Source organism: Pangasianodon hypophthalmus, chromosome 28, assembly GCF_027358585.1.
Source record: "Pangasianodon hypophthalmus isolate fPanHyp1 chromosome 28, fPanHyp1.pri, whole genome shotgun sequence".
Classification (NCBI taxonomy): Eukaryota; Metazoa; Chordata; class Actinopteri; order Siluriformes; family Pangasiidae; genus Pangasianodon; species Pangasianodon hypophthalmus.
This window is the reverse complement of record NC_069737.1, coordinates 4,661,533-4,688,950: the sequence shown is the minus strand read 5'-3', so window position 1 is coordinate 4,688,950 and position 27,418 is coordinate 4,661,533. Positions and strand designations below refer to the sequence as shown.

The 27,418-nt window shown below is 38.0% G+C and overlaps 1 protein-coding gene and 1 long non-coding RNA gene across 3 annotated transcripts in view; one reads left to right on the top strand and one right to left on the bottom strand.

The window, feature by feature from the left end:
- The window catches only part of LOC113545713 (mitogen-activated protein kinase kinase kinase 11), a 34,923-nt gene extending 24,797 nt beyond the window's left edge, over nucleotides 1-10,126 (top strand). Inside the window, exons 6-10 of the mRNA XM_026945187.3 lie at nucleotides 639-746; nucleotides 1,030-1,186; nucleotides 3,242-3,348; nucleotides 3,480-4,055; nucleotides 4,140-10,126. Coding sequence (XP_026800988.2) covers nucleotides 639-746; nucleotides 1,030-1,186; nucleotides 3,242-3,348; nucleotides 3,480-4,055; nucleotides 4,140-4,747 — 1,556 coding nt within the window. The 3' untranslated portion in view covers nucleotides 4,748-10,126. The remainder of the gene's footprint in view (nucleotides 1-638; nucleotides 747-1,029; nucleotides 1,187-3,241; nucleotides 3,349-3,479; nucleotides 4,056-4,139) is intronic.
- LOC113545714 (uncharacterized) lies at nucleotides 605-27,131 on the bottom strand. 2 transcript variants are annotated; one of them, XR_008301182.1, is made up of 3 exons: nucleotides 26,718-27,131; nucleotides 8,111-8,179; nucleotides 605-765 (listed from the first exon to the last, which is right to left on the bottom strand). It is a non-coding gene; the product is annotated as an uncharacterized LOC113545714 (long non-coding RNA). The 2 variants fall into 2 exon arrangements; XR_008301183.1 differs by lacking the exon at nucleotides 605-765 and adding an exon at nucleotides 1,188-1,272.
- Between the last annotated feature and the right edge of the window lie 287 nt (nucleotides 27,132-27,418).

Sequence of the window (27,418 nt, the reverse complement as noted above, 5' to 3'; positions counted from 1 at the left end):
TGCGATCACCAAGACATTCTGAGAAAAAAGGACGCATTTTGAACTTATGACTCACTGCGCCGCCATACTTCCGCTTAATATAGTTTTAGGTTTTGAATGAAAACTGAAAAAGTCCTAGACAGGGTTTGTTGGAATGCGCAGATTATTTTCTTGAACTTGAGGTACAAATAGCATTGCTCAAGTGAGCCTATGCATATTGTTCTGCGTTTGCTTTTATTTATTGTTAGCCACATTATCGTTTTACTAGTCACTTAAAGCTCCAGCGATCAATTCACTGTGCAAGAACAAGTCTGAACTCAATAAGTATTAAATTAATAAGCCTGAAATTAACTAGTAATATTGGATGTGCTTTGTTACCATCATAGAGTTGATTGTTTTCCAGTAACAGCATGTCCCAAAGTGCTTTCTTCCTCTTAGCAATTTGCCAACACTCATAATTTTTATTCATTAAAGAATGACAGATTGTACATTTTATCCGTTTATAGTTACAAGTCACAAACCTCTCTTTTTTTAAATAAGATAAAACATGCAGCTTGTCATGTTACAGAGAAACCAGAATTCCATTCTGCTGTTCTAAGAAATGAAGCAACACCTTCTTCCAGTATAAACAGTAATATTGAATGTATTTTGTCCCTTAGATTTTATCCATAAAATCACAGTGCAGGCTTCTCCTGGGTTGGAGAAGAGACGGAATTCCCCAGATTTGGGTTCTCCTTCCATCGGTCCACGTTTCCGTGCCATCCAACGTGAGTGCAACCTTTATAGCTAAAAAACACACACAAAAAAGAAAGCTATAATTCATTATAATTCCTTTATTTTTTTTTTTACGAACGTTTTAATGTTTTATTGCTTAACACTGTAAATGGTAATTGCCCTGTGATCACATGGAATCAAGTTACTAGGAATTAAGCATCAACTATTTATATAGCTGGTTCTGCCATTTCATCAGACACAGCACATGCTCAATATAAGAAGTGTCTCTTACACAAAGTATTTGAATGTAAAACCATTCTCCACTTGTTCCTGCAGTGAGCCCCAGTGAAAGTAAGTGGAGCTCGGTGTGGCCGCTGGAAACGCTTCCTCTGAAGGCTAATGGTGAGAGGAGACTCGCCCCTCACTGGAGCCCCCAAAGCCCCAAAAGCCCCAAGAGCCCCAAAGTGCAGCGTCTGTGTCCACAGGAGAGCGGGTACTTGCTTGCATACACACACACCCACGGAAAGAGAGACAGTGTGACAACTTTAGGAGACATCTGACTCCCAAAACATTGGCACCCTTTAACAGAATAGAAATAAATGATTCTATAAAATAAACACCACATACAATTTTTGACATCTGAAGATACTGCACATCTTTCCCCTAATGACATGTTATGCATTTTGGTCATATTCATCAAGGGTGCCAATATTTTTGCAGTTGACCGTATAAACCTTTCCCGCATAGCCACATGGCGTACACCTGCATATTAATCTGTGCGTAATCCGTGTTAGTTATTTAAGAGCCTGTGCGTGCATGCATGCGTGTGGAAAGATTATGCCGTAAATTACCTTCTATAAAAACATCAGTAGAAATAACCCCAAGGAATATACACCAATCAGCCATAACATGGCTGTTATCTTGTTACAATGGCACCGATCCCACAGAAGAGCTACTGTAGGACAAATTGTTGAAAAAGTTAACGCTGGCTATGATGGAAAGGTGTCGGAACACACAGTGTATCTCAGCTTGTTGCCTATGGGGCTGCATAGCCGCAGACCAGTCAGAGTGCCCATACTGACTCCTGTCCACAGTGGAACGTGCCTACAATGGGCATGTGAGCATCAGAACTGGGACCATGGTGCAATGGAAGAAGGTGGCTGGTCACGTTTTTTACATCATATGGACAACTGAGTGCGTGTGCATCGCTTCCCTGGGGAAGAGATGGCACCAGGATGCACTACGGGAGCATAGTGGGGCCCGCCCCACTGCAGAAGTTGTTCAGGAATGGTTTGAGGAACATGACAATGAGTTCAAGGTGTTTACTTGGCCTACAAATTCCTCAGACCTCAACCCGATCAAGCATCTGTGGGATGTGCTGGACAAACAAGTCCGATCCATGGAGGCCCCACCCTACAACTTATAGGACTCAAAGGATCTGCTGCCAATGTCTTGGTGCCAGATACCACAGCACACCTCGACCATGCCTTGACGGGTCAGAGCTGTTTTGACAGCACAAGGGGGACCTACACAATATTGGGCAGGTGGTTTTAATGTTATGGCTGATCGGTGTACTTCCCATCAGAACTAATATGTTGGTAAAGATTTCATTATATCCTGTGGGAAAAGGTTTCTTCGATATAAATACTTTCCAGGAATTGCTTGCTCTTTTCAGTCGTCTCATATTGAAACCAGAATGAAACCATAAAACACAGAACAATACGTCGTAACGGACATATCAGAGAAGTGACACTTCTGAGGTTTTAGGCAAGTTATTAAGTTCCCAGCACTGGTAAAGCCTACACGTTGCCGCCATGTGAAGTGCAACAAGCACTGAAAATAAATGTCAAAGCAATACGTTTTTATCAAAATGATGTGTATGTTGTACAAGTGGAATTATTATTGTGACTAAGAAATTATATAGAGATTGCTTATCCCATGCACATTGCATAGATGTTCTTCAATATGCTTGGAAAACTTATCCCATCTGAATAGTATGTTTCTAGATTATGCTTATCACTATTAGTAGTATTGGGTATCTAAACACTTCTCTGCTCTGTGTAAAGGTCAAAATTTTCCTCTTGTAGGTCTTCTGATGTTTTCTTCATCCCATTAACTCTCATATCCTCTTAACTGCTTTTCCGTTTTAAACTGTTTAATGTTTCATACCTTAATTAAGACTTAAAGTAAAAGTATCTGATTGTTTTAGGTCATTAGCCATCCTAATGAAACACATTTGATTAAATTAACTAGAGAATATCAAGGGGGTTGCAGACCTTGGAGCTTGTTAGTAAAGATAAATGACTCAGTTGCTATAATATTTAAGCTGGTTAGGATATTATAAAAGATTTTTCACTAGGAAACACCATTAGTTTAATGAAACGCCTTTGAATGTAGAAATTTTTTTGTTTTACATAGACACCAACTAATTTCCACAGTTTTCCAGTATACTCTGCAAGCATTATATGCACCACTCCAGCAAATCTTTGAGCTATGTCACCTTTGACTCTTTGGCTCTGTCACTGATATCTGTGTATCTGTCTCTTAGTCTGTCCATGAGAGCTCGGCTATTGGCTTTGGACAGCAACGAGAACGGAGACTCCAAAGATGACTTCGAGGAGTACAGACCCACCACACCTGAGCCAAGCCAAAATGGTATACTCTATACAACATGAAAGAATAAGCTGTACACACTGTAGAATGGACTGATAGTCCTTCAGTTGCAATTTGAAGAGTCCTGGTTTTCTTGCTTGCTTTTTGCTCACTTTTTCGTCTTCTCGTTCTAGGCTCTAACTTGGTAAAGGAACCTTCTTGGACAGCTCTTCCAGAAGAGGACTCCGGGAGTGAAGAGGGATATTTGTCCCCTCGTAGTTCGCCAAACCTAGACTGTCGGTCCAGTGTTCCCCCACATACTAAAAGCACTCACCGAGCTTTGCTTAGTAGTGCCACTCTTCTCGCCTCCGTGGCTCTGGGACGCCATCTGGAGCCCCAGCACCCACCAACACCCCCTCCACGAACTGCCCATAGAACTAATGTTCCTGCTCTGGAGTTCGGGCGAGAACACCCCCCACTGGCTGTGGTGGACTTATCCACGGATCCCACCTTGGTCGGGGACCTTATCACATTTAGTACAGACTCTCTGCCCCAAGAGCTTCTTGACTCCTCACTGAAGCCCCCAGAGAATAAGCCGTTACCGTTGACCCCGCCTCCTCCGAACCCAAGAGAGAGAGACAGGTCAAGCCGAAAGACTGTCCAGCATAGCTCTGCTGAGTGGATCGCTAATGGAGAGACAGAGAGTGAGAGTATGAACCAGACTGGAGACAGAAGGAGAAGATCCAGTCACGGACTTTCCTCGCAACTAGGTAAGAGACTATTTTTAAGATGTTATTATTTATATTATTAAGATTTTTACCTAGTATATAAATCTTTATTCCCCTTTTCCTTAGTGTTGGATCTACCATTTTGTCAAGATACTATGGAAGCAGATGAGAAATCCCCGGTCCCATTTGCTCTCTACCCCGATCCTCGTCTTTGGAGCCCTAAAACACGGCGCCTGGAGGTAAACATCATACCGCGACCTCGGCCGTCTCCTAACCGACCCCGGATAGATCCCTGGAGCTTCATTTCAGCTGGCGGGAAGGAAACATGCAGCTCGCCGCATGCCATTTCAACCAGCAGCCCCACAAGTCCACGACTGGGGTACAGACCCTCGCCTACCAACCCGTTCACGAATTGTGACCCCTTCCCCTCCCCTGACTGCGATCCCTTCAGTCTCAAGGCTGACCCATCGATAAACTCCGATCTTCCTTCGCCGTTTGATCCCTTCTCTGCCCCCTTTCCCATTTCCCGCTCTGCACCATGTTCCACCAACGGGAGTCCCAACCTCTCTCTCAGGGTTGCCCCATTGAACCCTGCTGACTCCCCATTCATAGACCTGGGTTGGGCAGGGGTCAACAAGCCCATAGGTGTTGCCAAAGAGAAAGTTTTCCCGAGAAAGACTCTGGGTCTTAGTCCCTTCAAGTCGCCAACGAAACAAAGCGACGACATATTCTGAGCTTCTAAGGGAAGCCACGCATTTACCAGTTCGAATTCACACAAAACATAGCCCATAAGGAGTAATTGCTCCCAGTATTTGGTGCTTTGGAGTTGTTTGTGTTCCTCTGAAAAGCTTCAGACTATCCAAGTGTTGGATTCTAAGTTTTGCCTTTGAAAAAAGGAAGCTCATGTTATTTGAAATTTTATGATGTGGCATATTTTCTTCAATCAACATCGATCACTATTCCAGATTTATGAGTCTTCCAGAACCAGAGCATTTTCGATCTGACATTATTAGCATTGTGACTTATGGAATATGCATTGCATTACTTTAAGTGCCTTTTTCTGTTATCTCAATTAGGGCAATGTCTGTTTCAGCTAATGAGTAGTTAAGAGTTATGCCATGGCTATGACTTTGGTTTTGTCATCAGCTGTTTAAGCATTTTTAGATGATCCAATTCTAATATGCCTGTCTTGAGTTCAGCAAGGTTCCTTTAAGTCTGCTTCTCTCTGCACACGGAGTAGAGTCTGTATAAACAGTTAAGCTGTTGATTTCAGTACACAGTGTTGACAGGATCTAAATTTCTCTCTTTCATGGAGCGACTGTTCAAGTCTGGTAGATAAAGCTTGTAAAGGAGAACAAGACAAACTTGCTGATCATTCCATACACATACCAAAGAATGAGAAAAAGCTCAGGCCACCACATAGCATCACCATCAACTCGTCACAGCTACTCGTAGCAAAATGTACATTAGCATACCAAGTTAATTCCCTCAAAATGGATCAGTCACCCTTTAGAAAACGTCACTTAATTTTCTGAGCAAAAGCTAACAGATATAGAACTGTGTACAATTTTGAGGGCCCAAATTCCATACGTTAGTAGTGCTTGAGGGATTGTTATAGCTCATCAGCTCTTTCGACAAAATATTCACAGCAAAGAACTGTCCACTAATTGAACTGGAAATCTGTAGCTAATAGATTTCATCCTGAGTGGCTTGAGTTACAGCACATGCCACCACAGCATGGTTTTCATTGCAACTAAACCACTAAGTGGTTTTCAGTTGATGAAGGCGGCACAAGATCAGAGAATATTACAGAAAAGGAAACACAGCTCAGTTACTTAGGCCAGACTTGCTTCTCCTAATTCGAACCACAAGAGATGGTGCCCTTGTTTTTTAAACTACTGAGAAACGTGTGTAGCAATGTATAAGGCAGGCCATCTACCTCCCTTGTGAATAAAGTGCATGTACTGTACTAAAAATTTCTGATAACGTAATCTACAAAATGTCTATGCGAGCCCAGCATGACAGGGTTTGACTTAAACCAACTCTTCAACCTATATGACACATATATCCTCACATTTACCACATAGAGTTTCTAATGATAATTACAAACGTTTCTATCCAGTTACACCTAATCCAAATTGGCCCTTTATCTCCAAGGCACCATGTAATCAACAGCGCTACGATCCTGCTTCAATCCAAGCACAGAAATTGCAACGCCTTCATCCGAGTCTGGAGAAAAATCTGTTAGGAACACCAAAGGATCCCTGGAGGCTTTGACTGCTGTTCTAAAAAGAGTACAGAAAGTGCATTCATTGTGCAAAATTGTATCCGTACAGGCACGCAGAAATCCCACACCATCAGCGTTAACTTACTGTCACAGCTGCTTGCTGTCAAAGGCTACATAGTCTCAGAGAGATGAAAAGTGTTCATAATACTAAAAAAGTGACTACTTCTGAATTTTCATGCCTGGTGGAAAGTAACATCATAAACCCAAGCTTGTACTCTTCTTTACTTTTGCAATGGAGCTATGAGGCTGATGTAACTAAAACATAATGGATCTCTGTCTCACCCAAAATATTTCCATAAATACATAATACATATACTTGATTAAAATGACAATTTGGTCAGTAATTGATTTTTTTTTTAATTAGAAGGGATAGTTTGTAGTAGACGGCATATTACGACAATGTGTCACTTTCAGACTTTGGGAGGCGGAGCCTAGCAGGGCAGCAGGAGACCAAATGATGAGAAAATAAGTGATTCCAATTTAGCAATATGATTGCCTGTGTCAAATAACAGCTTCTGGCTGTGACAGTTTGTTAATTTTTTTTTTTTTATATACATGGCAGCCAGTTTACTAAACAAAAGCAAGTCTAATACTGAAGAACTAGATGAAGTTAGAGACAAATTGAAGCAGTTAGCTACATTACCCTTTGTAGCTCCAGTGCAAAATAAGCAAACATTACTGGTCCCACCCCGAAGTTGATCATTTTCGAATGAGCGAAGCTTTACCCTGAAGACATCCCTGTATAAGAAATCATCTAATTACAACTTTTCCTCTGACTTTTACAAAGAATTGACACTGGAGACTCCTCCCAAAAATGCTTAAAAAGCTTAGTAAGGACCTTTTTAAAAAAATCAGTGGAGCGTTCACTATACAAGTCGTTGTGGCTGCTCGCTCGTAACTACTGTCAGAGCTGCTGATTTAGAAAATGACTCAATGAGAATTCAACAGCGCTGTGGGTTAACACTATGGTGTTTTTTTTAAAAACTTGAGATAGACATTATGCCCTCCAAAACCTCCTATTCAAAATGATCCTTCAGCATTTTTTTTTTTTACTTTATGCCTTTGGGTTTTTAAAGGGTTAGTACTGTGGCCATTTCACTACCATAGATATTGTGAGGGTTGGTTTTTGGTTTCTTGTCTTCATTTCTAAGATGAGTGGTCATTCAACCAAACAAAATTGGACTGTTTATATTAAGGTTATATTGAAGGCCTCTATCATTATATCTAGGATACATTCTCTATCCAACAACATTGTAGGTTTGTATGAAGCACCAACAAGAAAATTGTCTTTTTTTCCTTTTATAGTAAATTTCAGATCTCTGAATCCTACATTAATTCCTCATGGTGCTCAGCACATTTATACCAGGATTCTATATCTTTTTTTAAATCAGCAGTCCATCTTTTTTTGACTCCAGACTGATATTTCACCATCCTCAACTCTTATAGAAAATTGATTATTCCTGAAATGCCTAGCTTTAGCACACACTGTCTGACAGATATGCTACAATGACATACCAGATCAATAAGGCTTTGAGGTAATTAGCCATTATGGTAGCTTTAGCAGTGACAAGGGTGCAGTGCCTATCACTGCCTTGAACTAGAGATCGAAACTGGTCAAGAATCATGAAAAAAAAATCATCTCTACTGTTGTTTAAAACAGTAATCGACTATGTAACTGTATTAAAATGTTCCAAAATTTGGCCAATACTGAAAGTTTAGACAAAACTCTAATATTAGGAATTGTAGCTAGCTAGGAAGACAAGATAACCAGAAGTTAGCATGACAGACTGAGGGGCAGAGGTTAAATTACCTTTCTCCTTAATGAAGCTGTATGTGCGGCAGTCTGGGAAAACCTGAGAGGTGTCAATGTGGCTGAATTCTGGCAAAAAAAAAAAAGTGAAAAATCCTGTTAGTCAGAGTTTTTTTTTTTTCCCTTATAACAGATTTGACACCTCAACTTTAAGAAACCAAAACAATGTAGAAATGTTTTTATTGACTTTTTATTCTTATCTTGGCATGTTAAAACCTTGCTAGATGATTATGATTTCCTCACACGGTGAATGTCAGGCTTTGATCAAGTTGTTTGATAGCTATGGACCCAATCAGTGCCGTTTATGATTGCAGGCTGGCTGTCAGAAAAGCAGTCAGAATGAAATCTTTAAATGTAGTTTTCTCCCTTTTCACTTTTGGGGTGGTAACCAGATTTTAAAACGTTGGGCCTTTACTTCTTGTTGAGATACAAGCTAAAGAGAAGCCTCAGGAAAGCCTGTATATAGTTTTCTCAGGCCACTACACATATATACACACAATTACTTTAATTTACACAATATATGCACAATTTCCAATTGTGCATATAACAAAAATTACAATTTCAAAAAATACAATTTCTATACCAGCTATTTCCAGTCACTGAATCCTCTAGCTATTATTTCGGTGTGGTCTCTAGAACATGAGCATGAATCGCCTTTGATTTTGCATGCATTTTCCAAAGTCAACATCTGCTGGGCTCGTTTTAGTGATAATGTTTAATCCTCAAGTTGATCATCCGGCCTTGGGAATCTGTTTTTAAAATGGCTACTCTTGAATGCTAGTCAGGATCTCTAGGTCACACTGAACAGCTGCGCTCACGCCCGAAAGCCCAGCGGCCATTCATCATAACTGTCATATGAGCCATCATTAGCAAGTTCTCATTTATCAGCACCACCATGTCCTCTTTTTTTCAACTGCTGTTTTATCATCGAGTTTTTTTATTTCCCCTCTTTCGACTTGTCAGTGGTGGATTTAATCTGTAAGATACTGTATGTAGTTGTTCAGAAGACACTTATCATGTACTATCATTTCTTGTGCCAAAGAAACTTTGTAACCTGCTTCTAAGCCATTTAGGTCGAGGGAGTGTCTTGGGCTGTTGTTTTAAACATAGCAATTAGCATTGGAAATAACATCATTAGACTAATTGTGTATGTGTTTTATGCTTATGCTGTGTGCTAATGCTGTTCCATCTGCTTCCTCAGTAAATAGGCTAAACTGTATTTTGTGCTAAGCACAATCAGCTTCGACAGAGTAACTAGTACTGTGCATAACTCCCCTGTGAGAGAAAAAGATTTTTTTAAAAAAAAGAGATATACTTATATTTATTAAGGCCTTTCAGACACTGGATTAAAGATATTTTAATGGGCCAGAGACAGAGTCCTCATCAGGATGCATTGTGTATTGTATTTTACGTCACTGGAGTGTGTGATGGAGATGTATGGGTGCTGCAAAGGGACAAATCAGTCTAATCTACAAACTCATACTTAACGATCATTCATAGTCAATTACAGACTGACTTTTTGGATGACCAGCTTTTTTTTTTTACTTTATATTTTTCTCCATTCTATTGTTAGTAAATGACTCAGAAGAAGACAAAAAAACAAAAACACTTCAAATGGATACAAGTGCTTTTGGACTTTTGCTCTTCTGAGAATACTGCTTGCTTTTGTTTAATTCATTCTTTTTAATACTAGACTTTTATGATATTCCATTTTGTGGCACCTGAATAAGATTTTATGTTGTCCATCCTTCCTATTGTTTGATTTCCACTGGGCTTTGTGACGTTGCCTTTTTTGTGATTGCGAAATGACATACTGGGCTGGGCCTAATCATTATATGACTTGGTGTTTCAGAGAGTCTATGTTTTTATGTATCTACAAATGTGCTCAAGTGTGTTTTGCCTCTTGTAATGTTTTAACCTGTGGAACGTTTAAAAAAAAAAAAAAGAAAAGAAAAAAAAAAAAAAAAAAAAAGGAGAGTAAATGAGACCAAATAAAATTTAACACAACTTTAAAAATGCTTTGCTGGACAGTATTAACTGAGGTGTATAATTAATCCACGTTGTTTCATTTTTTATATTAAGTTCATTTATATTAATGGTGGAGAAGCCTGTATGCTTCAATGGGATTATAACAGTTTTGTGTGGGTATTGTGTTAGCGGTGGAAAGTTTGGGCCGTGTCAGGATTTCCTCACCCTAACACTCCCTTATTTCCCTTTTAAATGGAGGGTTTTATAGATTTTGGCTCTTTTGCCTCGGGTGTGTGTTCGTGTACGTGTGTGGCCTAATGAGACCCTACACTTAAAAGTGTGAATTATTGGCAGTGCAGTTTTTCTGCTGCTCAGGATTTAAAAATTTTGGCACTCTCCATTAACGATAACAGCACTTCCTAATGACTTTCTGTATTATTTAACAAGGTTTAAGTTCCTTTACATTGTTAGGTTTGCTCATGTGGATTGTCTCCTTCAAATCAGACCTCAGGTTTTTTTTTAATAGGTTTACAGTCCAGAGATTAGGATAGCAAAACATTTTTTCATGATTTTCCATCCTGTAGCCAGTTCCGTTCATTTGGATTTAAGATTTGGTGAAAGATCCTTTGACCAAGTCTTAACCCCCTGTTCATGGTTCTGTATCTGGGGTCTAATCTGGAGCCAGATGCTTCCAACTCAAAACAGCCAGTTCTCTGCAAAATTGGTTTGGCCCTAGCACCAAAAGCCTGCTGACCTGGAACAAATTCAGTACCATTTACATGCCAAGACAACAACTCGATCAACTCTAGTTATATACCAGACCAACACTAGAAGATGATGTATTGGGGATTTATTGCTGGGTTTAAAAAAAAATCTAGATTAATATTGCAACAAATGAATCAATGGCACACTATGATAGAAAAACTTTGTGTATAATTGGTGTCTATGATGATGCCTCTGGTCTTCTAGTTAAAGGATTCAGTGGTAATCCTTTAATGGTAAAGTAGGTTGTCAAAGTCAGTAATTCAGTACAGTATATCTTACAATCTTTTTAATATGTTCCTGATGTTAGATATTAATTTTTTAGTGTTTTGGCTCCTAGTTCATCACTGTGTTCATCCTTGGAATGCATCTCTCATGCATATTCATTAACTACAATGAAAAAAATATTTAATCAGATTAAGGTTGTTAAATCTGCACCAGTCGGTCCTTAGAGTTTAATGGATTAAACCAGTGAAAATGTGGGCTGATTCTCAACATATTTGCTGTTTCCCTGCAGCAGTAGGAAAAGATGGATTTACAGATATACAGCTGTCTATATATACCTAGATAGATTCATTTTTGATTGTTGTATTGTTACAGGATACACCCACATTTTATTTTTAATATTCTCAAGCAAACACGACTAAAAATTACTGAAAGGGGAAAGGACATGGGACGTGAAAGGCATACATTTGCTCGGGGTAGCAGTTTGCACCAACTCTATCAAGGAGATAGAAGATGAAGGCAGAGATAGGGGGTTTGTGGTAAAATTGTTTCTCTCTGATTAATAGTATTTTCTTGTCAGCAGACCTCGAATGCTCTTTTCAAATTTCAAGTTAGTTGACTTTTGGTGTTAGTTGTCTGGTTATCACAGCAAGCCTCTTGTTCTTGCCATTGCTTTTTGGAAGACACTTCTGTGTAAATCATTATATCCAACTATTTAAGCTGTTGAATACCAGCATCACTTTCCCTTTGAATTATCATCACTGTTACCACTAGGGGTCACCATGTCCTCGATTTCCAGCCTGGGCCTTTTTTTTTTTTTTTTTTGCTGGATTCTGCAGCAGCTTTACATTTTGCATTAGTCCAAATCCACTCCTGAAGGGTTGCATGAACATTTTAGTGATTCTCTGCTTCAAACCAGCAAACGATCAAGTCCTTCATGGACGTTGTACAGCCTTGACTTAATAGACATTTCTTGCTAAGCTCTAATAGTAATTTCATCACCGGAAAGGTTGTTGAATCTCAACTCAATGTTCTTAAAAAAGCTCTTGCTCAGGCTGCCTAATCAAACCTAGTCAAACTGAACATGAATGATGTAACTGAGAAAGAGGCGAGAACTGGTTTTGAGGTGGTATCACCGCTCGTCAATCAGACTACACTCGGAATATAAAATAAGAGTCGGCAGCCTCCACCTCCTGGTTTCCATGGACACCATGACAGGACTGAGAAATATTTATTGCATTATTACTGCCTAAACATCAGGATGTAAACTCTTCCATAAAAATTCTGATTAAATCTCATAATGGAGGACAAACAGGAATGTACTATAAGTTGATTGTGTCTTGTTTTACAGTCTGAAGTAATTTCAAGAACACAGTTGGGGGCAAAGGTTTGCACTCCTTTTGGCTTCTGGGTGATTGAAATAAAAAAAAAAAAAAAACTATTTTACCGTATACAGTCTACAAACTTTTTTGCTATTAAAACAGTTTTACAGCAAAAAACAACTGACTCAGCAGTTATATTTATTAGCAAGCTTAAGCATTTGTCTGCTCCATAACATGCTTTAGTTAATTTATTCAAATGTGCCTTTTGAAGCCGTCTAAAACTATTAAGCAGTTTGCTGTGAGCAATCAAGTTATGAATTTATAGGGAGGAGAATTGCTATATAAATGCCTTAACCCAAAAATACTGACATTTCATGTAAATCATATTAATGTATTAAGCTGGAGAAGGGTATAAATCATATTAATGTGTTTAAGGATAACATTAAAAATAGTGAAAACATGTTTGTATATACACTATATGGCCAAAGGTCTGTCGACGCCTGATGGCCGTCTCACTCATATGTGCTTGTTGAACATCCCATTCCAGATTTAGTTCCCCTTTGCTGTTATAATAACCTCCACTCTTTTGGGAAGGCTTTCCACTAGATATTGGAGTGCGGATGTAGGGATTTGTGCTCATTCAGCCACAAGAGCATTAGTGAGGTCAAGCACTGATGTTGGGTGAGGAGACTTGGTGCACTATTGGCGTTCCAATTTATCCCAAAGGTGTTCATTGGGGTTGAGGTCAGGGCTCTGTGCAGGCCACTCAAGTTCTTCCACTCCAACCTTAACACACCATGTCTTCATGGAGCTCGCTTTGTGCACAGGGGCATTGTCATGCTGGAACAGGTTTGGGCCGCTTAGTTCCAGTGAAGGGAAATTGTAATGCTGCAGTGTACAAAGACATTCTATCCAATTTTGTGGAAACAGTTTGGGGAAGAACCACATGGGTGTGATGGTCAGGTGTCCAAATACTTTTGCCCATATAGTGTATATTGGGTTGTTTATCAAACCAACACTTATATCCAAGATAATCTTTTACAAACTTTAATAATAAAGTAAAAGACTTTAGATTGACAATAACAAAACAAAGAAACAAAAAAAGTGATACATTTTCATATTTTGTAATGCAGATTGTGGGATAAATTCTTCTACATAAAATATAACTGACAACATATCGAGAATAACAATAATTAAGCAAAACATTTTGTATATATATAAAATGTAGATTGTGCAAAAAAAATACAAAATGTAATTATATCTATGCTATTTCTGCTTTTTTATTCAAAGCTAAACGGATAAAAAAAATAATAATGGGGGTGTAAGCCTAACTAACTTTTAATTTTTTTTTTTTTTTTTTTTTAAATTGTCAAGGTAGAAGGGGAAATGAGGTCATGGGTCACTACTGACCTGAGGTGTGCTTTTAAAGGTTAATTGTTTCATGATTAATACCTTAATATACAAATTGTTGCTCTATAAATCCTCAATTTCAAAAGGATGGTTACATGAAGTTTTGCACGAGGATCTGAGTGGCAAATAAAATAATGACTCAATTAGTGAAAGCTGTGAACAAACGGCAAGTGACAAATTAAGACTTAATGACTTCAGCGAGAGGATGGTTGCAACCGAATGCCCAACAAAGTCTGCTTGCTTCTTTCAGTCCCATGAGGTTAGATGCATAATCATTAATAAGGAGATGGAGAATGTGAGAGAGCAGGAGAGAACTCAAATTTCTGCCCTCATTTGCACCTTCAGAGATCTCACAAGTTTATCGTTTGAAGTGTTTCATTTTTCGGTGTGAACTTTTTTAATCAAAATGTTGTAAAAGTGTAAAATTTCTTCACTTGTTTTGACACAATGTAAGAAAGGGGGAAAAATCCCATTAAATAAACAGTTATCTATGAATTAAGATGAATTTTGAAATCTCTGTAATATTTGAGGCTAATAGTATAACACAAAAAAAAAAGTGACCTTGTACCAAAAGATTGTTGGTTTTCTGGATCTGATCTCCACATTGCTATCTAGCGACAGATCATTTAACATAGCTGTGATGCCAAAGGTAATGCATTTGAGCTTGCGAGGCTGGTTTGCAAACATGAATTCCCTCAGATGAAATGGAAAACCCAAGACGAAAGGCAATTCCAGATGCATTTCAGTTCCAGAGGGATGTGGCATTTCAACTTGCGCAGTATTTCACACAACTGTGTGTAAATCTCGCGCTGTGACCTTTCAGGCTGTATTCAAAAGTAAGATAGACAAGTGTGCTACATTACAGCTATTGTGGATATAACATTTAATTTAATTTGTATATTTTTCTACAGATGGATTTAACCAAGGTTTTTTCTTTTTTTTTTGATCTATTTAACAAGCCAAATGCTGTATAAATAAAATTGAATTGAACAGAACATGGAGACTATTGTTTGAGTTGGTGTGTAGCAGTGCACTGTGGATGCAGAGTGACTAATCTATATAATCAATACAATTTCATAAATTTAGAATTGTCTGAATTGATGAAACTCCCATTCCCATTCTCTTGTGTATTTCGATGCAAAATGGCAAGCTATTTATTCTGCCAAACCCCAGTAGAGTTGGATGACATGATCAATGCCCAAATTGTTTGGGATGTCAACATTTGTGACCAGTACTTTCCTTGCATTAATGCCGTCAGCAGTGCACAAAGCATGCCTCACAGGTTACGGAAATACTGCTGGCTCTTCCTCTGACGTGTAAAGCAGGAGCACCGCACAGCAGCAGTACTAAACAGGCAGTAGACTGGTGTTAAGTGCCTTGGCAAAATTAAAGCTACCTCCACCCAGTATGATGCACAAGTGCCTAATCCATTTCGCAGTGCTGTGCTAATTCAATAATGAGCTTTTATGCACATTTAAGAGCACAGTGAAGCGGCAATTTGATAAAAGGGCAGGCACAAAGGCTCCAGTAACCGATAGAGACTTTACGCTTGAGATCAGTGCCTCTTAGTAGTACTACAGTGTTTCTCGCCCTTAATAGCCTAAAGAACAATATCATCATAAGTGATTCCTGTCCTCAACATGAAGCAGCATTAACAGTTTCTCTCGTTCTCAAGAAGTATGGTGTTGTGCCATATAGATGTGTTACGAACCCACATGAAAGCTTTGATACACAGCCTCTTCTAGTTCTGAAGGAAACTGCCATGAAATGGGCTGAGCCAAGGGGTGCCAGGTGCCACCCTAGTATGAAGCATGGCCACCCTGCTGGCCACCCCAGTTGTGTCAAGTGAGACAATCAGTCTTGTCACTCAGTGATGCAACACGATCGGAGTAAGTTTGTATTGCTGCACTATGTAATGAATTAAAAAAAGAAAAGTTACCAATAACTTAACAGAATCTGATGATGCAGCTGTTGCAGAAGGAACACCCACTGCAATGATGTGTGTGTGTGTTCTGTGTGGCAAGTGACAGAGGGAGGGAAGGATGCCAGTTTGAAGAGATACTGGTGAAAATACTGCTGAATTTTTGTCCAGATAGGTTGGTAAAAACTGGTCAGGAAAAACACTGTCTAATAACTTTAGCTATTGTAGCTGCTTCCGCTGGCAAAATGAATTGCCATTTTTTACTACCTAACTTTCAATTATTCAATCTGGTATTAGCATGTAGCACTAGCTAGCTGGCTAACCTTACCCAACTAACAGTAAAATTACTGAAATAGTTGGTGCTTCAAACTTAATACTGCCCTTGCTGAAAAGAAATTGATTTATGGGGTTTCAGTCATATTAGCTTAGATAACATGTTCGATTGCTTTGGGGAATTAAATTGATTATAGATATTTAATATATGATATTTTTGATGTTATCATACATCAGGTTTACCTGTCAAGTAACTAAATGCAATGCATCAAGAAAATCACATTCTATAAGTTATTTGTAGTCAAATGCAATAAATGTCCTTTTAATAGGTGTATGCGAGTTGGGCTGCCGAGCATGAAAAGGAAGTCAAATAGCCATATACTTTCTTTACTAAGAATATAAATAAATCAAAAGGTATTACAAATATTCCAGAAAATGAGAAATAAGAAGCAAAGAGAGCATCTGCAATAAAGGACCAAGAAACAGAGAGAGGATCTGCAGGGAAGGAGGGTAATGAAACGGGGAGAGTTTGGAGAAACAGAGCATGAAGTATCAGGCAGAGTGTCTGTAGAAAAGCACCAAAAAGCAAGGAAATAAGTCTGCAGAAAGTGAGCATGAAACAAGCAGAGATTTCACAGAAACAAAGGAAGAGAGCCCTAGAGACAGCGAAGTCATGAACCAGTACAATGCCAACCCACTTACGCAGTCAGTTGTGGTCAACCAAGTATGTTATGCAGGTTACATAACTTTTAGTTGGTCAAGTTAATATGAAGTCTCATAATATGTAAATATTTTAGTTGTAGAATTAGGGTGATAGATATTCAGTTTAAATATTTTTGAGAAGCCCAGATTTAAAGCAGACTATATTGTTGGAAAAGCAATGCAGCCTATTTTCATTTAAATATAGGCTGCATTCTGTTGGTAATCACAGTGCATGACATTTTCGTTTTGTTTTACTGATATTTCTAAATCCAGAGGTGAAGCTCCTGTGCTAACACTTCAGAAAGACAGAAGAATCTTCATAAATGAATGGTACTCAATTCACCCATAGCTAGAGTATTCAAAAAGTGAAGTGTAGTCATTTTAGACAGCCCAACAACACAATCTGTTTACATCAAAGTCAGGATTCAGAAACTAAAAAAAAAAAAAAAAAAGCTACTTTCAAGATGGAGGATTTGCCATATACAATTGGTCGGAACGGTACAAGACAGCAATGCTGACATGGAAAGAGTTTGAAATGGCTGAAAAGCACAACTCACTAACAGACAACTAAAATACACAGTACAATAAATAGGTAAGAGAGAACAGGGATTACACTGAAACTTCCTGAGATTTTGTGTTGTACTGCAACATAAAACTTTACCCCAAAGAGGACACAGTGTAACAAAGATGTCAGAAAAAGAACTTTTTAGGATTATTAGACTTAATTGCCAAAAATGATCCAAATGTTATGGGGGAAAAAAAGGAATGCCAAATACGCAGGTCTAATACACATTCAAATTGAAATAGTTTTCATGCTTAGCAGAGATGGTGCACTCCTCAATCATAAAAGCAAGTTTTATGAACTTTTAAACTTTTAGCATTTTGGCTTCAGAGATTGAGTGACACCCGTTGGGCCTGCAGATACTTGGCTTGTAGTAAGTTAATGGACAGATTACCAGCAGTTCAGTGTGTGCTAGAGTAAATAGATCAGGAACCCTGTGGGGAGAGGACAGTAGATAAGCGGGGTCTGCTCCAGTTTATTCGGCTCTGTGCTACTTTCAGAAAATGTCTGGGTGATTCACAATTCTTATTTGATGTGCTCCAGTCTCCATCTCTTGATCTTTCACAAGCTGTAGAATCTAGGCGAAGCCTTCAGACTTTCTAAAACATGAGTAAGCGTGTCTTTGATGAACTCTGGAAATCAGGTTTAGAAATTACAAAACGGATGGGCAGGCATCTAAGGATAACCAAGACCAAGTTTCTGAACAGGCATTTTTTTTTTTTTTTAAAACCCTGTCCTTGATATATTGCCAAATGAGCTTAAGAATCGATTCTCAATACAGAACTGTGACGTGAGGGGTATCCAAGCTTTGAATCCTAAAAGTGGAGCATTTTGCAAAAACAAGACTCTTAGCCTTTGCAAGGATGTATGGATCTGATCTTGAAGACCTTGTACATGAGCCAATCCAAGTTAAGAGTTTTGGATGGGAAGGTTAAAAATGCCATGCAGAAACCCTCCAGCATATTAGAGCTTACTTACTATTCACTGAACTATGTATATAAGGATGTTTCCCAGGAATTATTCAGGTTATGCAAAATTGCAATTCCTGTCAGTATAGCCTCATGTGCGTGGAGCTTCTCCTGTCTCAAGCTCATCTTAGATCTACAATGGCAGATGACAAGCTAAGGGATCTGGGGATTTTGAGCACTGAGTGTAGTGGTGCAAATCCCTAAATCTGGATGAATTTGTAAATATTTGTGAGAAATCATAGGAACAGGAGAATACAACAGTTACCAACTTTAAAGTGTTCTAATATCACGCTGCCTTTTGTTCTTGGAAGGAGGCATGATTTTGTGTCTGCTTCCATTATGCTGTTTCACAGCACTCTAAACAGAATCGACTACTTTATCGATTCCTAATAAATTGAAATTGCTCCTATTTTTAATGCAAAGAAAATTAATGTTGAACGCTGTCATTATTTCTCATATGTAAATTAAGTACTTTTAAAGGACATGTCGGACATGAGGTATTTTTCATTTTTACTAAACATTGCCACCCCAAAAAAATCACTGGGTTCAACCTGGCCACCCCTTTGGAAATGCCCTATCCACGCCCCGGTGCCCTGATGGTCCAAAACGTAATGAAGTAGAACAGAAATATTTTGTATGATTCTACAACTGAGTCACACTGTCTTTGAGGTATAAAATCTAACTTATAACCCAGACAGGTTTACTAGCCAATGGAGCTGTGTGAAGACAGAACGAGTCATTTTAGGTCTCTTTATGATCGACCCGGACTAGAGCGCACTTCCTTCAGAGAAAAATTTTATCAATGTTACATGTGCTCAAGTATAAGCAGAAAAATCCACTCATACTTACTCATAGTAGGTCCTTTGTACACACAGAAAGGTTACATTGCCAATACATTTTTAGACAACACAATGCTTTTTTTTTTTTTTTTTTTTAAAAACAGTTCTTAATCAGGTAAATGAATTAACTCTAATTACTGGGTAACGTTTGTGTGTCATTGTAAGCACAGCACATTGATCTGAATAACAGGATCCAATAAAACCCCAATACGAATAGTCATGCTAATGACATGTTATTTAGCAACCTGTGGTCATATATTCCAGGTAAAGTAAATCTAATTTAAAATCTAATTTCTTCTGTCGAATTATTTGGGATCATTACACTTAAATCATTTACAATTTCAATTCTGCTAAATTAAGGACAAACTGAAGAGGAAAGAAAAGATGAGTAATACTGACAATGGCTTTGTACTTAACATTATTTTTAGCAGTAGTACTACAATGAAATGTAATGTTTGTACTTACTCTAAAAAACTATCCCTTTAAAAACATTGTTACTTCAGATTTTATTACTCCAATTATTTGAGGTGTTTTATCTTAATACCTCCACCATAAACTTTAGTGAAATTTATCAAACCTCTCGGTATGAACCATATTTTTACACAGTCAATACCTTAAAATGTGTAACACCTAATTTCAGAGTCCCAAGATACAAATAAATTAGTCCTTAAAGTCCATGATTTTAAATTTTAGTTAGGGGTCCAATTTTTTTTTTTTTTTTTTTTTTTTTAATTTTAGGGATCAAACTACCTAACCTCCATATCCCCAACATTGTTTTTTCACTCAATTTTTTTCCCTGTTTATTTAAATAGATAAATAAATTCGTTATTTAACAATATTTGCATTTCTTAAATCCGATTGGCTGAGGACTCTAATACTCAGATTTAATGGTACACCTGTAAAAGTACAAGTATACACGAATTTTTATTATTGAAGATTATTTCATCGTTGGTATGAAAACAGAACCAACCAGCTCTGTGTCTACACATTATGGCTGAGATATAGGCAAAAAAAGAGAAAACAAAAGCAATACAAGTTTAATCTGTTTTCCCAGCAACCTTCTGAAAAACTTTGTATTTTAATATAGCTGGCTGTAAAGATACCTCATTCTCCATAAGGGATCCAATAACACTGTCCATTATTCTCAAAGTGCCTGTGCATTTCAAATGTTTATCCTTTGTGATTCACAGTCTGCTGCGGTGCTATTGAATACACTTGAGTTACAGTTACATGGTCTAATAAATGGTGGTCCAAAGCTCTACTCGTATTCTCTTGCTGTGGATAATGATAGATGGCTATATTCTACTTGCTAGGCTCAGCTTATCCAAATGAGATCAGCAGAGTGCATTCATCCACCTTACCACCAAGTAATGAAATGACTCCACATGTCCACAGTGATGTTATGGTGAGGTAATTTTCTCTCCTCTCTCTCTCCCCCCTCCCTCTCAAATCACCCTTCACTTTACGTCCATTCAGCTGAATGATGGTGAAACATGCTGCTCTGTATTGGGGCTATATAACCTCACTGTAGACCGATGTACCCGCTGTACATCGGATACCCACCGCGCTCGAACTAAACTGCAGGAAAAAATAAAATTGGGTTTCTGCACATTACTGGAATTACAAGTTGTCCCATGAATATATATATTAAAAAAAAAAAAAAAAAAAAAAAGTAGGGTTTTCCATAGAAAAGCATTGCAAAGTACAATATCCTGTACTGTAATGTAGTGTATATAGGATTTTAAGTATAGTTTGTTTTAAAAATGAATTTTCTCTCTTCTGGTTCAAGATAGCATACTGCACACTATGAATACAAATAAACATACAGAATAAGGGAATAACTTTTGTTGAACGCTGAAGTTGAGTTTAATCCCAAGGCCAAGTACCACACTAATAGGTTTATTATTTCTTTTACTTATATCAGAATGAAAATCTATGATTATACGTTAGTCATTTAAAACATATTTTAAAAAAAATAGTATATAATGCAATAAAATCACTAAATATGAATTAAATAGATTCTTTGGGTGATACAGGTGATACACTTTATGGCCAAAAGTTTGTCGCCACATGACCATCACAATCATATGTAGTTTTTCCCCCAAACTGTTGCCATAAATTTTGAAGCACACAATTGTATAGAATGTCTTTGTATGCTGTAGCTTTACAATTTCCCTTCAGTGGAACCAAGAGGCCCAAACCTGTTCCAGCATGAAAAGACCCTTATGCATAAAGTGAGCTCCATGAAGACATGGTTTGCCAAGGTAGGAGTGGAAGAATTCGAGTGGCCTGCACAGAGTCCTGACCTCAGCCCCACTGAACACCTTTAGGATGAACTAGAACACCGACTGCACCCCAGGTCACCTCATCCAACATCAGTGACAGACCTCACTAATGCACTTGTGGCTGAATGAACACAAATCCCCACAGCCACACTAAAATTTAGTGGAAAGTCTTCCCAGAAGAACAGAGTTCATTTTAACAGCAAAAGGGGACTAAATCTGGAATGGGATGTTCAACGAGCAACGTCAGGTGTACAACAAAATATTGGTCACACTCAGTGGTCAAACCTATCACATAACGGTGAATCAAAAAATTGTTTTCAGGGAACTATTTTATAGTAGTAACATCCACCATATTGTGGTGATGGAATGGCCAACATTTCGTTCCTCAAACCAGTGAACTGTTGTCTGCGTTACTGTTAGGGAAGTTCACTGAGACACTTGTGGGGGAAGACGGTAGATGTGCACCAGATAGCCTGCTCTTCAGTGGGGCCACTCATCCCCACAGCATCAAGGCCCTCAGGAGAGAATGAATGAATAAAATAAATAAATGCAGGGTTGCAGTGCTAATTAGGGAAAACCTCCTCATGGAAAACTAATGAATGAGTAGTCTACAAAAAACCATGCTCATAATCTAGAAGAAAGCTGGGGAGCATATCCACAGCTTTGGTGGTCATCTCTTTTCATGTCCATGTCAGAGATGTAATGAGAACGTCATGATGACGATTGTATGATGGTGGTATTCAATGCAAATAGTGTCATACATGAATGAGTGACTGTTGGAAGATCTTGTCATTTGCACAAGGAGGTAATCAGATGAAATGGAATCATTTTTGCCTGTGGTGGCCTGACCTTAATCAAAGATACTTAATAAAACAGAAGGGCTGTGACTATAGCCAATAAGTTCTAGCTGATGATGAAAGGGCAGAGTAACCCCAAAAAACTACTGCTTCATTAAAAACAAGAACCATTGCTCTGGAAACTCATTTCTTTTTTGACCCTTCCTTGTTTTCTTTTTTAAAAGAAACAACAAAACAGTTCATTTTAGACCCAGACCTATTGATCAGCATTTCCCAAGCAAAGCATTACAACATGAACCTGTGGCAATCTCTGAATAAAATCTCATTTCATTATTTGGCAAAAGCTGACAAACAGTTCCCATTAACCCCTAGCACCTGATCATTTGCTCCCAATCTTCAGTTTCATAACTCATTTATAGCTCAGAAATAAGATGTGTATCATTAGATAAGGAAGGATTTGCATCTTTTCCAAACAAGTGATCCAGTCTTGATGATAGAGAGAATAATCTCTCTACCCCCGGGGTGGGGGTCAGGGGTAAGTGGGCTATGACTACATGAATTCATATAGTGATTGCAATGTTAGAAGTCTAGCAATAATAGTAGGAAGAAAAAAAAAGTCAGGGTTCTAAGGGTTAAAAGTATGAATGGATTTTTCATGCATATCATCATCATATCATACTTAACAGTTATTCAAACAGAATATTCAAAGAAATAGTTATGTTCTGTGTTATGCAGATTTCATATTGAAGTAAATTTCAAAAGTTCTCAAACTTCAACAAATCTTTTTTCTACATTTGAAGAGAGAAGAGCTCAGGCTTAATTCTGTAGTACACCTGCCAGATGACGGAAATACAACATTTAGTTTCAAGTTTTGGTTGTGCTAAAATGTGTTTAATGTAATATTTGGTCTAAATATTAACTTATTTAAAAATACACACTTCTACCTTATACCATTCAAACGTCTGCCGTATACTCTGTGTAAGTTTTGTCAAATCCTTACTTCTCAATTACTTCAGTAAGCTTACTGAAATTATTGTTGGGAAATGTAAACTAAACAGTTCTTGTCCCTTTGGGGACCCTTTAAAAGATATCCTTTTAGGAAGCAAAAAATCCTGAAAAATCTGAAGATATCTGTGTTTACATACTCTTTGTAAGGCTATAGGGAAGAAGTAAACTATAGTTTGAATATCCTTAGAATAAAATAGACAGATAAATTTAATTTGTACTACAGACAGCAAATGTGTTGGGATACATAGACGTTCCAGGAACACATATGCAAGATAAATATTGCGATACCACACCCATCCATGGCAGGAGTCCAAGAGGGCAAAATTGGCTGTGCTTTCTGAGTGGGATAGATGGCATACCCTCTCTCCCCTGTCAATCACAGCAACACTAGCCAATCATGGGCATCTGTGAGCCTTCACCCTCCCCAGTTAGTAGCAGTCATATGATAGGAGAGGCCTGGCTGGTGGGTAGGAACTGGCAAAGACAAATTAGGCCAAGACCACCCATTGCCTTTATAACTGACTCCAATGTCCATCATAGAATCATCTTTTGGATACTTTCATTTATAATATTTCCTTCTTGTATGATAGATGGATAAATCTAAGTGTCTGTAGACATGTCAAAACTATTCAAATTATTTTCAATTTTATTCAAGATACTGGAGTTCTATGTTTGCTTTATGTAAACTGTAAAATAGAAATATGGTTTTCATTCAAAAACCAAAGGGGCATGAAATTTTACACGTTACTATAGCCCTAAAAGACTTTGAACATTGATAGATAATGTGCTCTAAAGTAATTTCTGTTAAACATCCCCATCCCGTGTTTATGCCTCACTGTTCAGGCGGCGCATTTGTCTTCAGGTGCAGAGACACTACAGCAGCCGTTACGCACGCCGAGCTGAAACGTCTGACTGCTGTGCTGTAGAAGTGGGACATACGTATACACGGTTCACATTTAGCCAAACACCCTAGAGGTCTCATTATAACCCTGCTGAGCTGAACCCCCATACTGCATCACATCACTCAGCTTTGGGGACAGTGGTGGTTTAAATGGGTGTTGACTGATGAGTCCGTTTGGCTGTTCTTTTGTTGGTTAATTCATAGAAAAAGGAGGAACAGTAGCAGCTGTCATCATGTCTCTCTCTATCTGTAACCAGCCTTTCCAACCAGTGCTCACCAGAGAACTCTTTCGACCCAAGCACATGCTTGCAGAGGACAGGACCTTGTTTCCATGGCAACCGAGCTCGGAAAAAAAGGGGAGTGAGCGAGCACACTGATGTAAGTGTGTATGTTTGCATGTGCATGTGTGCTGGAATACATCTGGGATCGGGGTTCTGCATTGTTGTTCACACTTTGTTTTTATCTTTGAACTGCCTCCCTCTATTCAGCAAGATGTCACCTTTCCACCTCTGTCACTTCTCCATCATACACTTGTCCACTGAGACTATGCCTACTTATACACACTCTGACAAGGCTTTCTTTTAGTTTCTATACCACACTGCAGTATATGATTTCACTCCTGCCAGTCTGAGTTAGACAGTAAGGCTTCATATTTGACTTGTAAATAAGGGATGGATTTGTGTCATGCCCACTAGGATGCGTTCTTACATCCATCAAGCAAGACACATACTGCAGCGACTGGCACAAGAACACTGGCAGCTTCTGGACCACAGCAGGCTTTGATATAAATTAAAAATGATGATCTGAGATCAGTCTTGACACATAACTGCATGGAGTTGGAGGACAATAAAAAAGCAGGAGAATAAGTGAGATGAAAAGGTTTGTGAGCAAAAAACTGGTGGTCGGCTTGACCATAGTTCCAACTCTACAATTCATATTAGAGCTTTCAGTTTTGTACATATTTTTTTAATGTGGTAAAACTAATTACAAATGCATGTATAATGTCCCATAAACTATAGATAATGGCCTATAATACCTGAAAGACTATACACAGATGGTTCCATCTACAACTAGGCTTGTTCAATTTGTGTCTCAGGGGAGAAATCTTATATAGTTTTATACATAGAACCTTTAAGCAGAACCTCCTTAAGAGGCATATAACCTTTCGCTATACAAAGAACCCTTAAAGAAGCAACTTTAAGTATGTAGTCATTTGCATAACACTTTATAAAGCATAACTGAGTGAGTTGAGTTACATAACATTTTAATATCTGTTTATAAGAACATTGTACAATGCACTATATACCACAGTGCTGTTCTGTGAAGAAATGTTAAACGTTTTTGGAAGGAGTCTCCAGTGTCAGCACTTTCTAACTGTGTTAGAGGTAAAGCTGTAACTAAGTTTCAACATTACAAGCCATTTTCTTGTCTTATTGTATTCAGAAGAGAGGCTATAATGTAAGTCATAACAGGAACTAACTTGTTTTGCATTCATTCCACAACATGAAACATAACCATAAATGTATAAGTACGATGTGTCATTCTTTAATTGATAACAGTTGTGTATTAACTGTCAAATCCAACAATTTAGAAATTTGGGAAACAAGTCAATGTCAAGAAGTAAAAAAAAAAGTAAGCAAAATATACATAATTTATACAGTAACATTTTGTATCCAATTTGAGTAATATATTATAAAGCTACACCTCAGTCTTAGACTTAGCAGGTATACACATTGTATATAAATGTTACCTTAGACAATAAATGTGATCTTAAAATATGGCTACATGTTTTTATTAATATCTTATTTATTCATTTAATGGGGTCTATGTTCAAGAGAAAATGATTAAAAATTGTATACCACTTTTTTTTTGGAAAAGCAGTATGGAAATGTTTTATTCTGAAAATGTCTCAATTCAAAATTGTTGGATTGAAAGTTTTTCAAAAAATTTAATATTCTGATTTTTCTTAATAAACATGAAGTCAAAATGAGGACTTTTTTCCTCAGTCATTACTTATGATTCAATAACTATCTGAACCAAACATGCTCTTTAACATCATTATTTTTTTTTGTAGATGTGAGCTGCTAAACTGAGCCAAGTGACAGCATCTCTATGACCAATGTATGAACAAGTTTTATGAGTACACTTTCAGCATTACACACCCCTCAGCCAATTTTTTAATCAAGTTTTGGTTTATTTTACTGTGCAACCTGAAACCAAGCCAAGGCAAATAGCAAATGAACTAAAAGTATGGATTTCATTCTGATACAGACTTGGCAAAAGGGTCTAATAGGTTTGAAAGAGCCCTGAAATCCATTTTACACCAGAACCTCTGATTAAATTGAGGACAGTTGAGGGTATGTTAAAGGTGAAATGATAAAATGGAGGGATATTGTAGCTTGGGAAATTTGATCTCTGGCTTCCACTTGAACAGATGGATGGGATTTAGGGGATGGAAAGATTAGAAGGCCTGCCATAATACTGTCCAGCAAATTGCATTATATTTGCTCTCACTTCATCTGTAACCTAATCTCATCTGTAACCTAATCTCATCTGTAACCTAATCTGCTGAATTTTTTCTTCATTTGATGGGCTGCTGAGTTTTACCAGTTCTGTAAATTTTATCTTCAACTCTACAACAAATCAACAAACTTCCCCACTCACCTTAATATGCAGAGACATCTTACTAATGCAGCAGGATTAAAAACAGAGCTGCACTCCAACTTGCAAGCTTTTCATTTGAGAAGCAGTTAGGTATTCCCTTTCTCTCTCCAGAGAGAATCGATGAGATCATTAATAACCATGAGCTCACATGGCAGAGCTGGGATTTGGAAATTCAATTAAAACCTTGTGTAATTAAGTAGAGACAGAGAGAGAGACGGTGTTGACTCGCGTCAATGAACATTCCAATCTCCCCTGTGCAAGCAGTTTGTTGGACCACACAGATTTAACATCACATGGACTCCACTGATATCACACTAACTGGATGAGAGTGTAAGAAAAAAGCTCCAGTAGGTAGAGCAGGATTTTCAAATTCCAATTGTTGCATGTTTGCTCTCCTAAAACACACAACTGGGTCAGTTAATTACTAAATCAAATCAGGTGTGTTAGAGGAGCACTGTGTGCCTTCAACTTTCAGAAGCCTGGTGTAGAGCCAGTGGAAGTGTGTACATTTAAATGACTTCAAATGACTCCAAAAACTCCTGTAACTCTTATAAAATTAACTTTTTAAACATCAGTTTTCAGCTTGGAATCTAAAACATTTAACAGTTGTAAAAGGGTGTTATCCCATCTCAGGCAACAATATCACATTTTAACAAGGTTTCTGAAAATAGCTGCATTTTGCAGCCTTAAATGAACCAGTC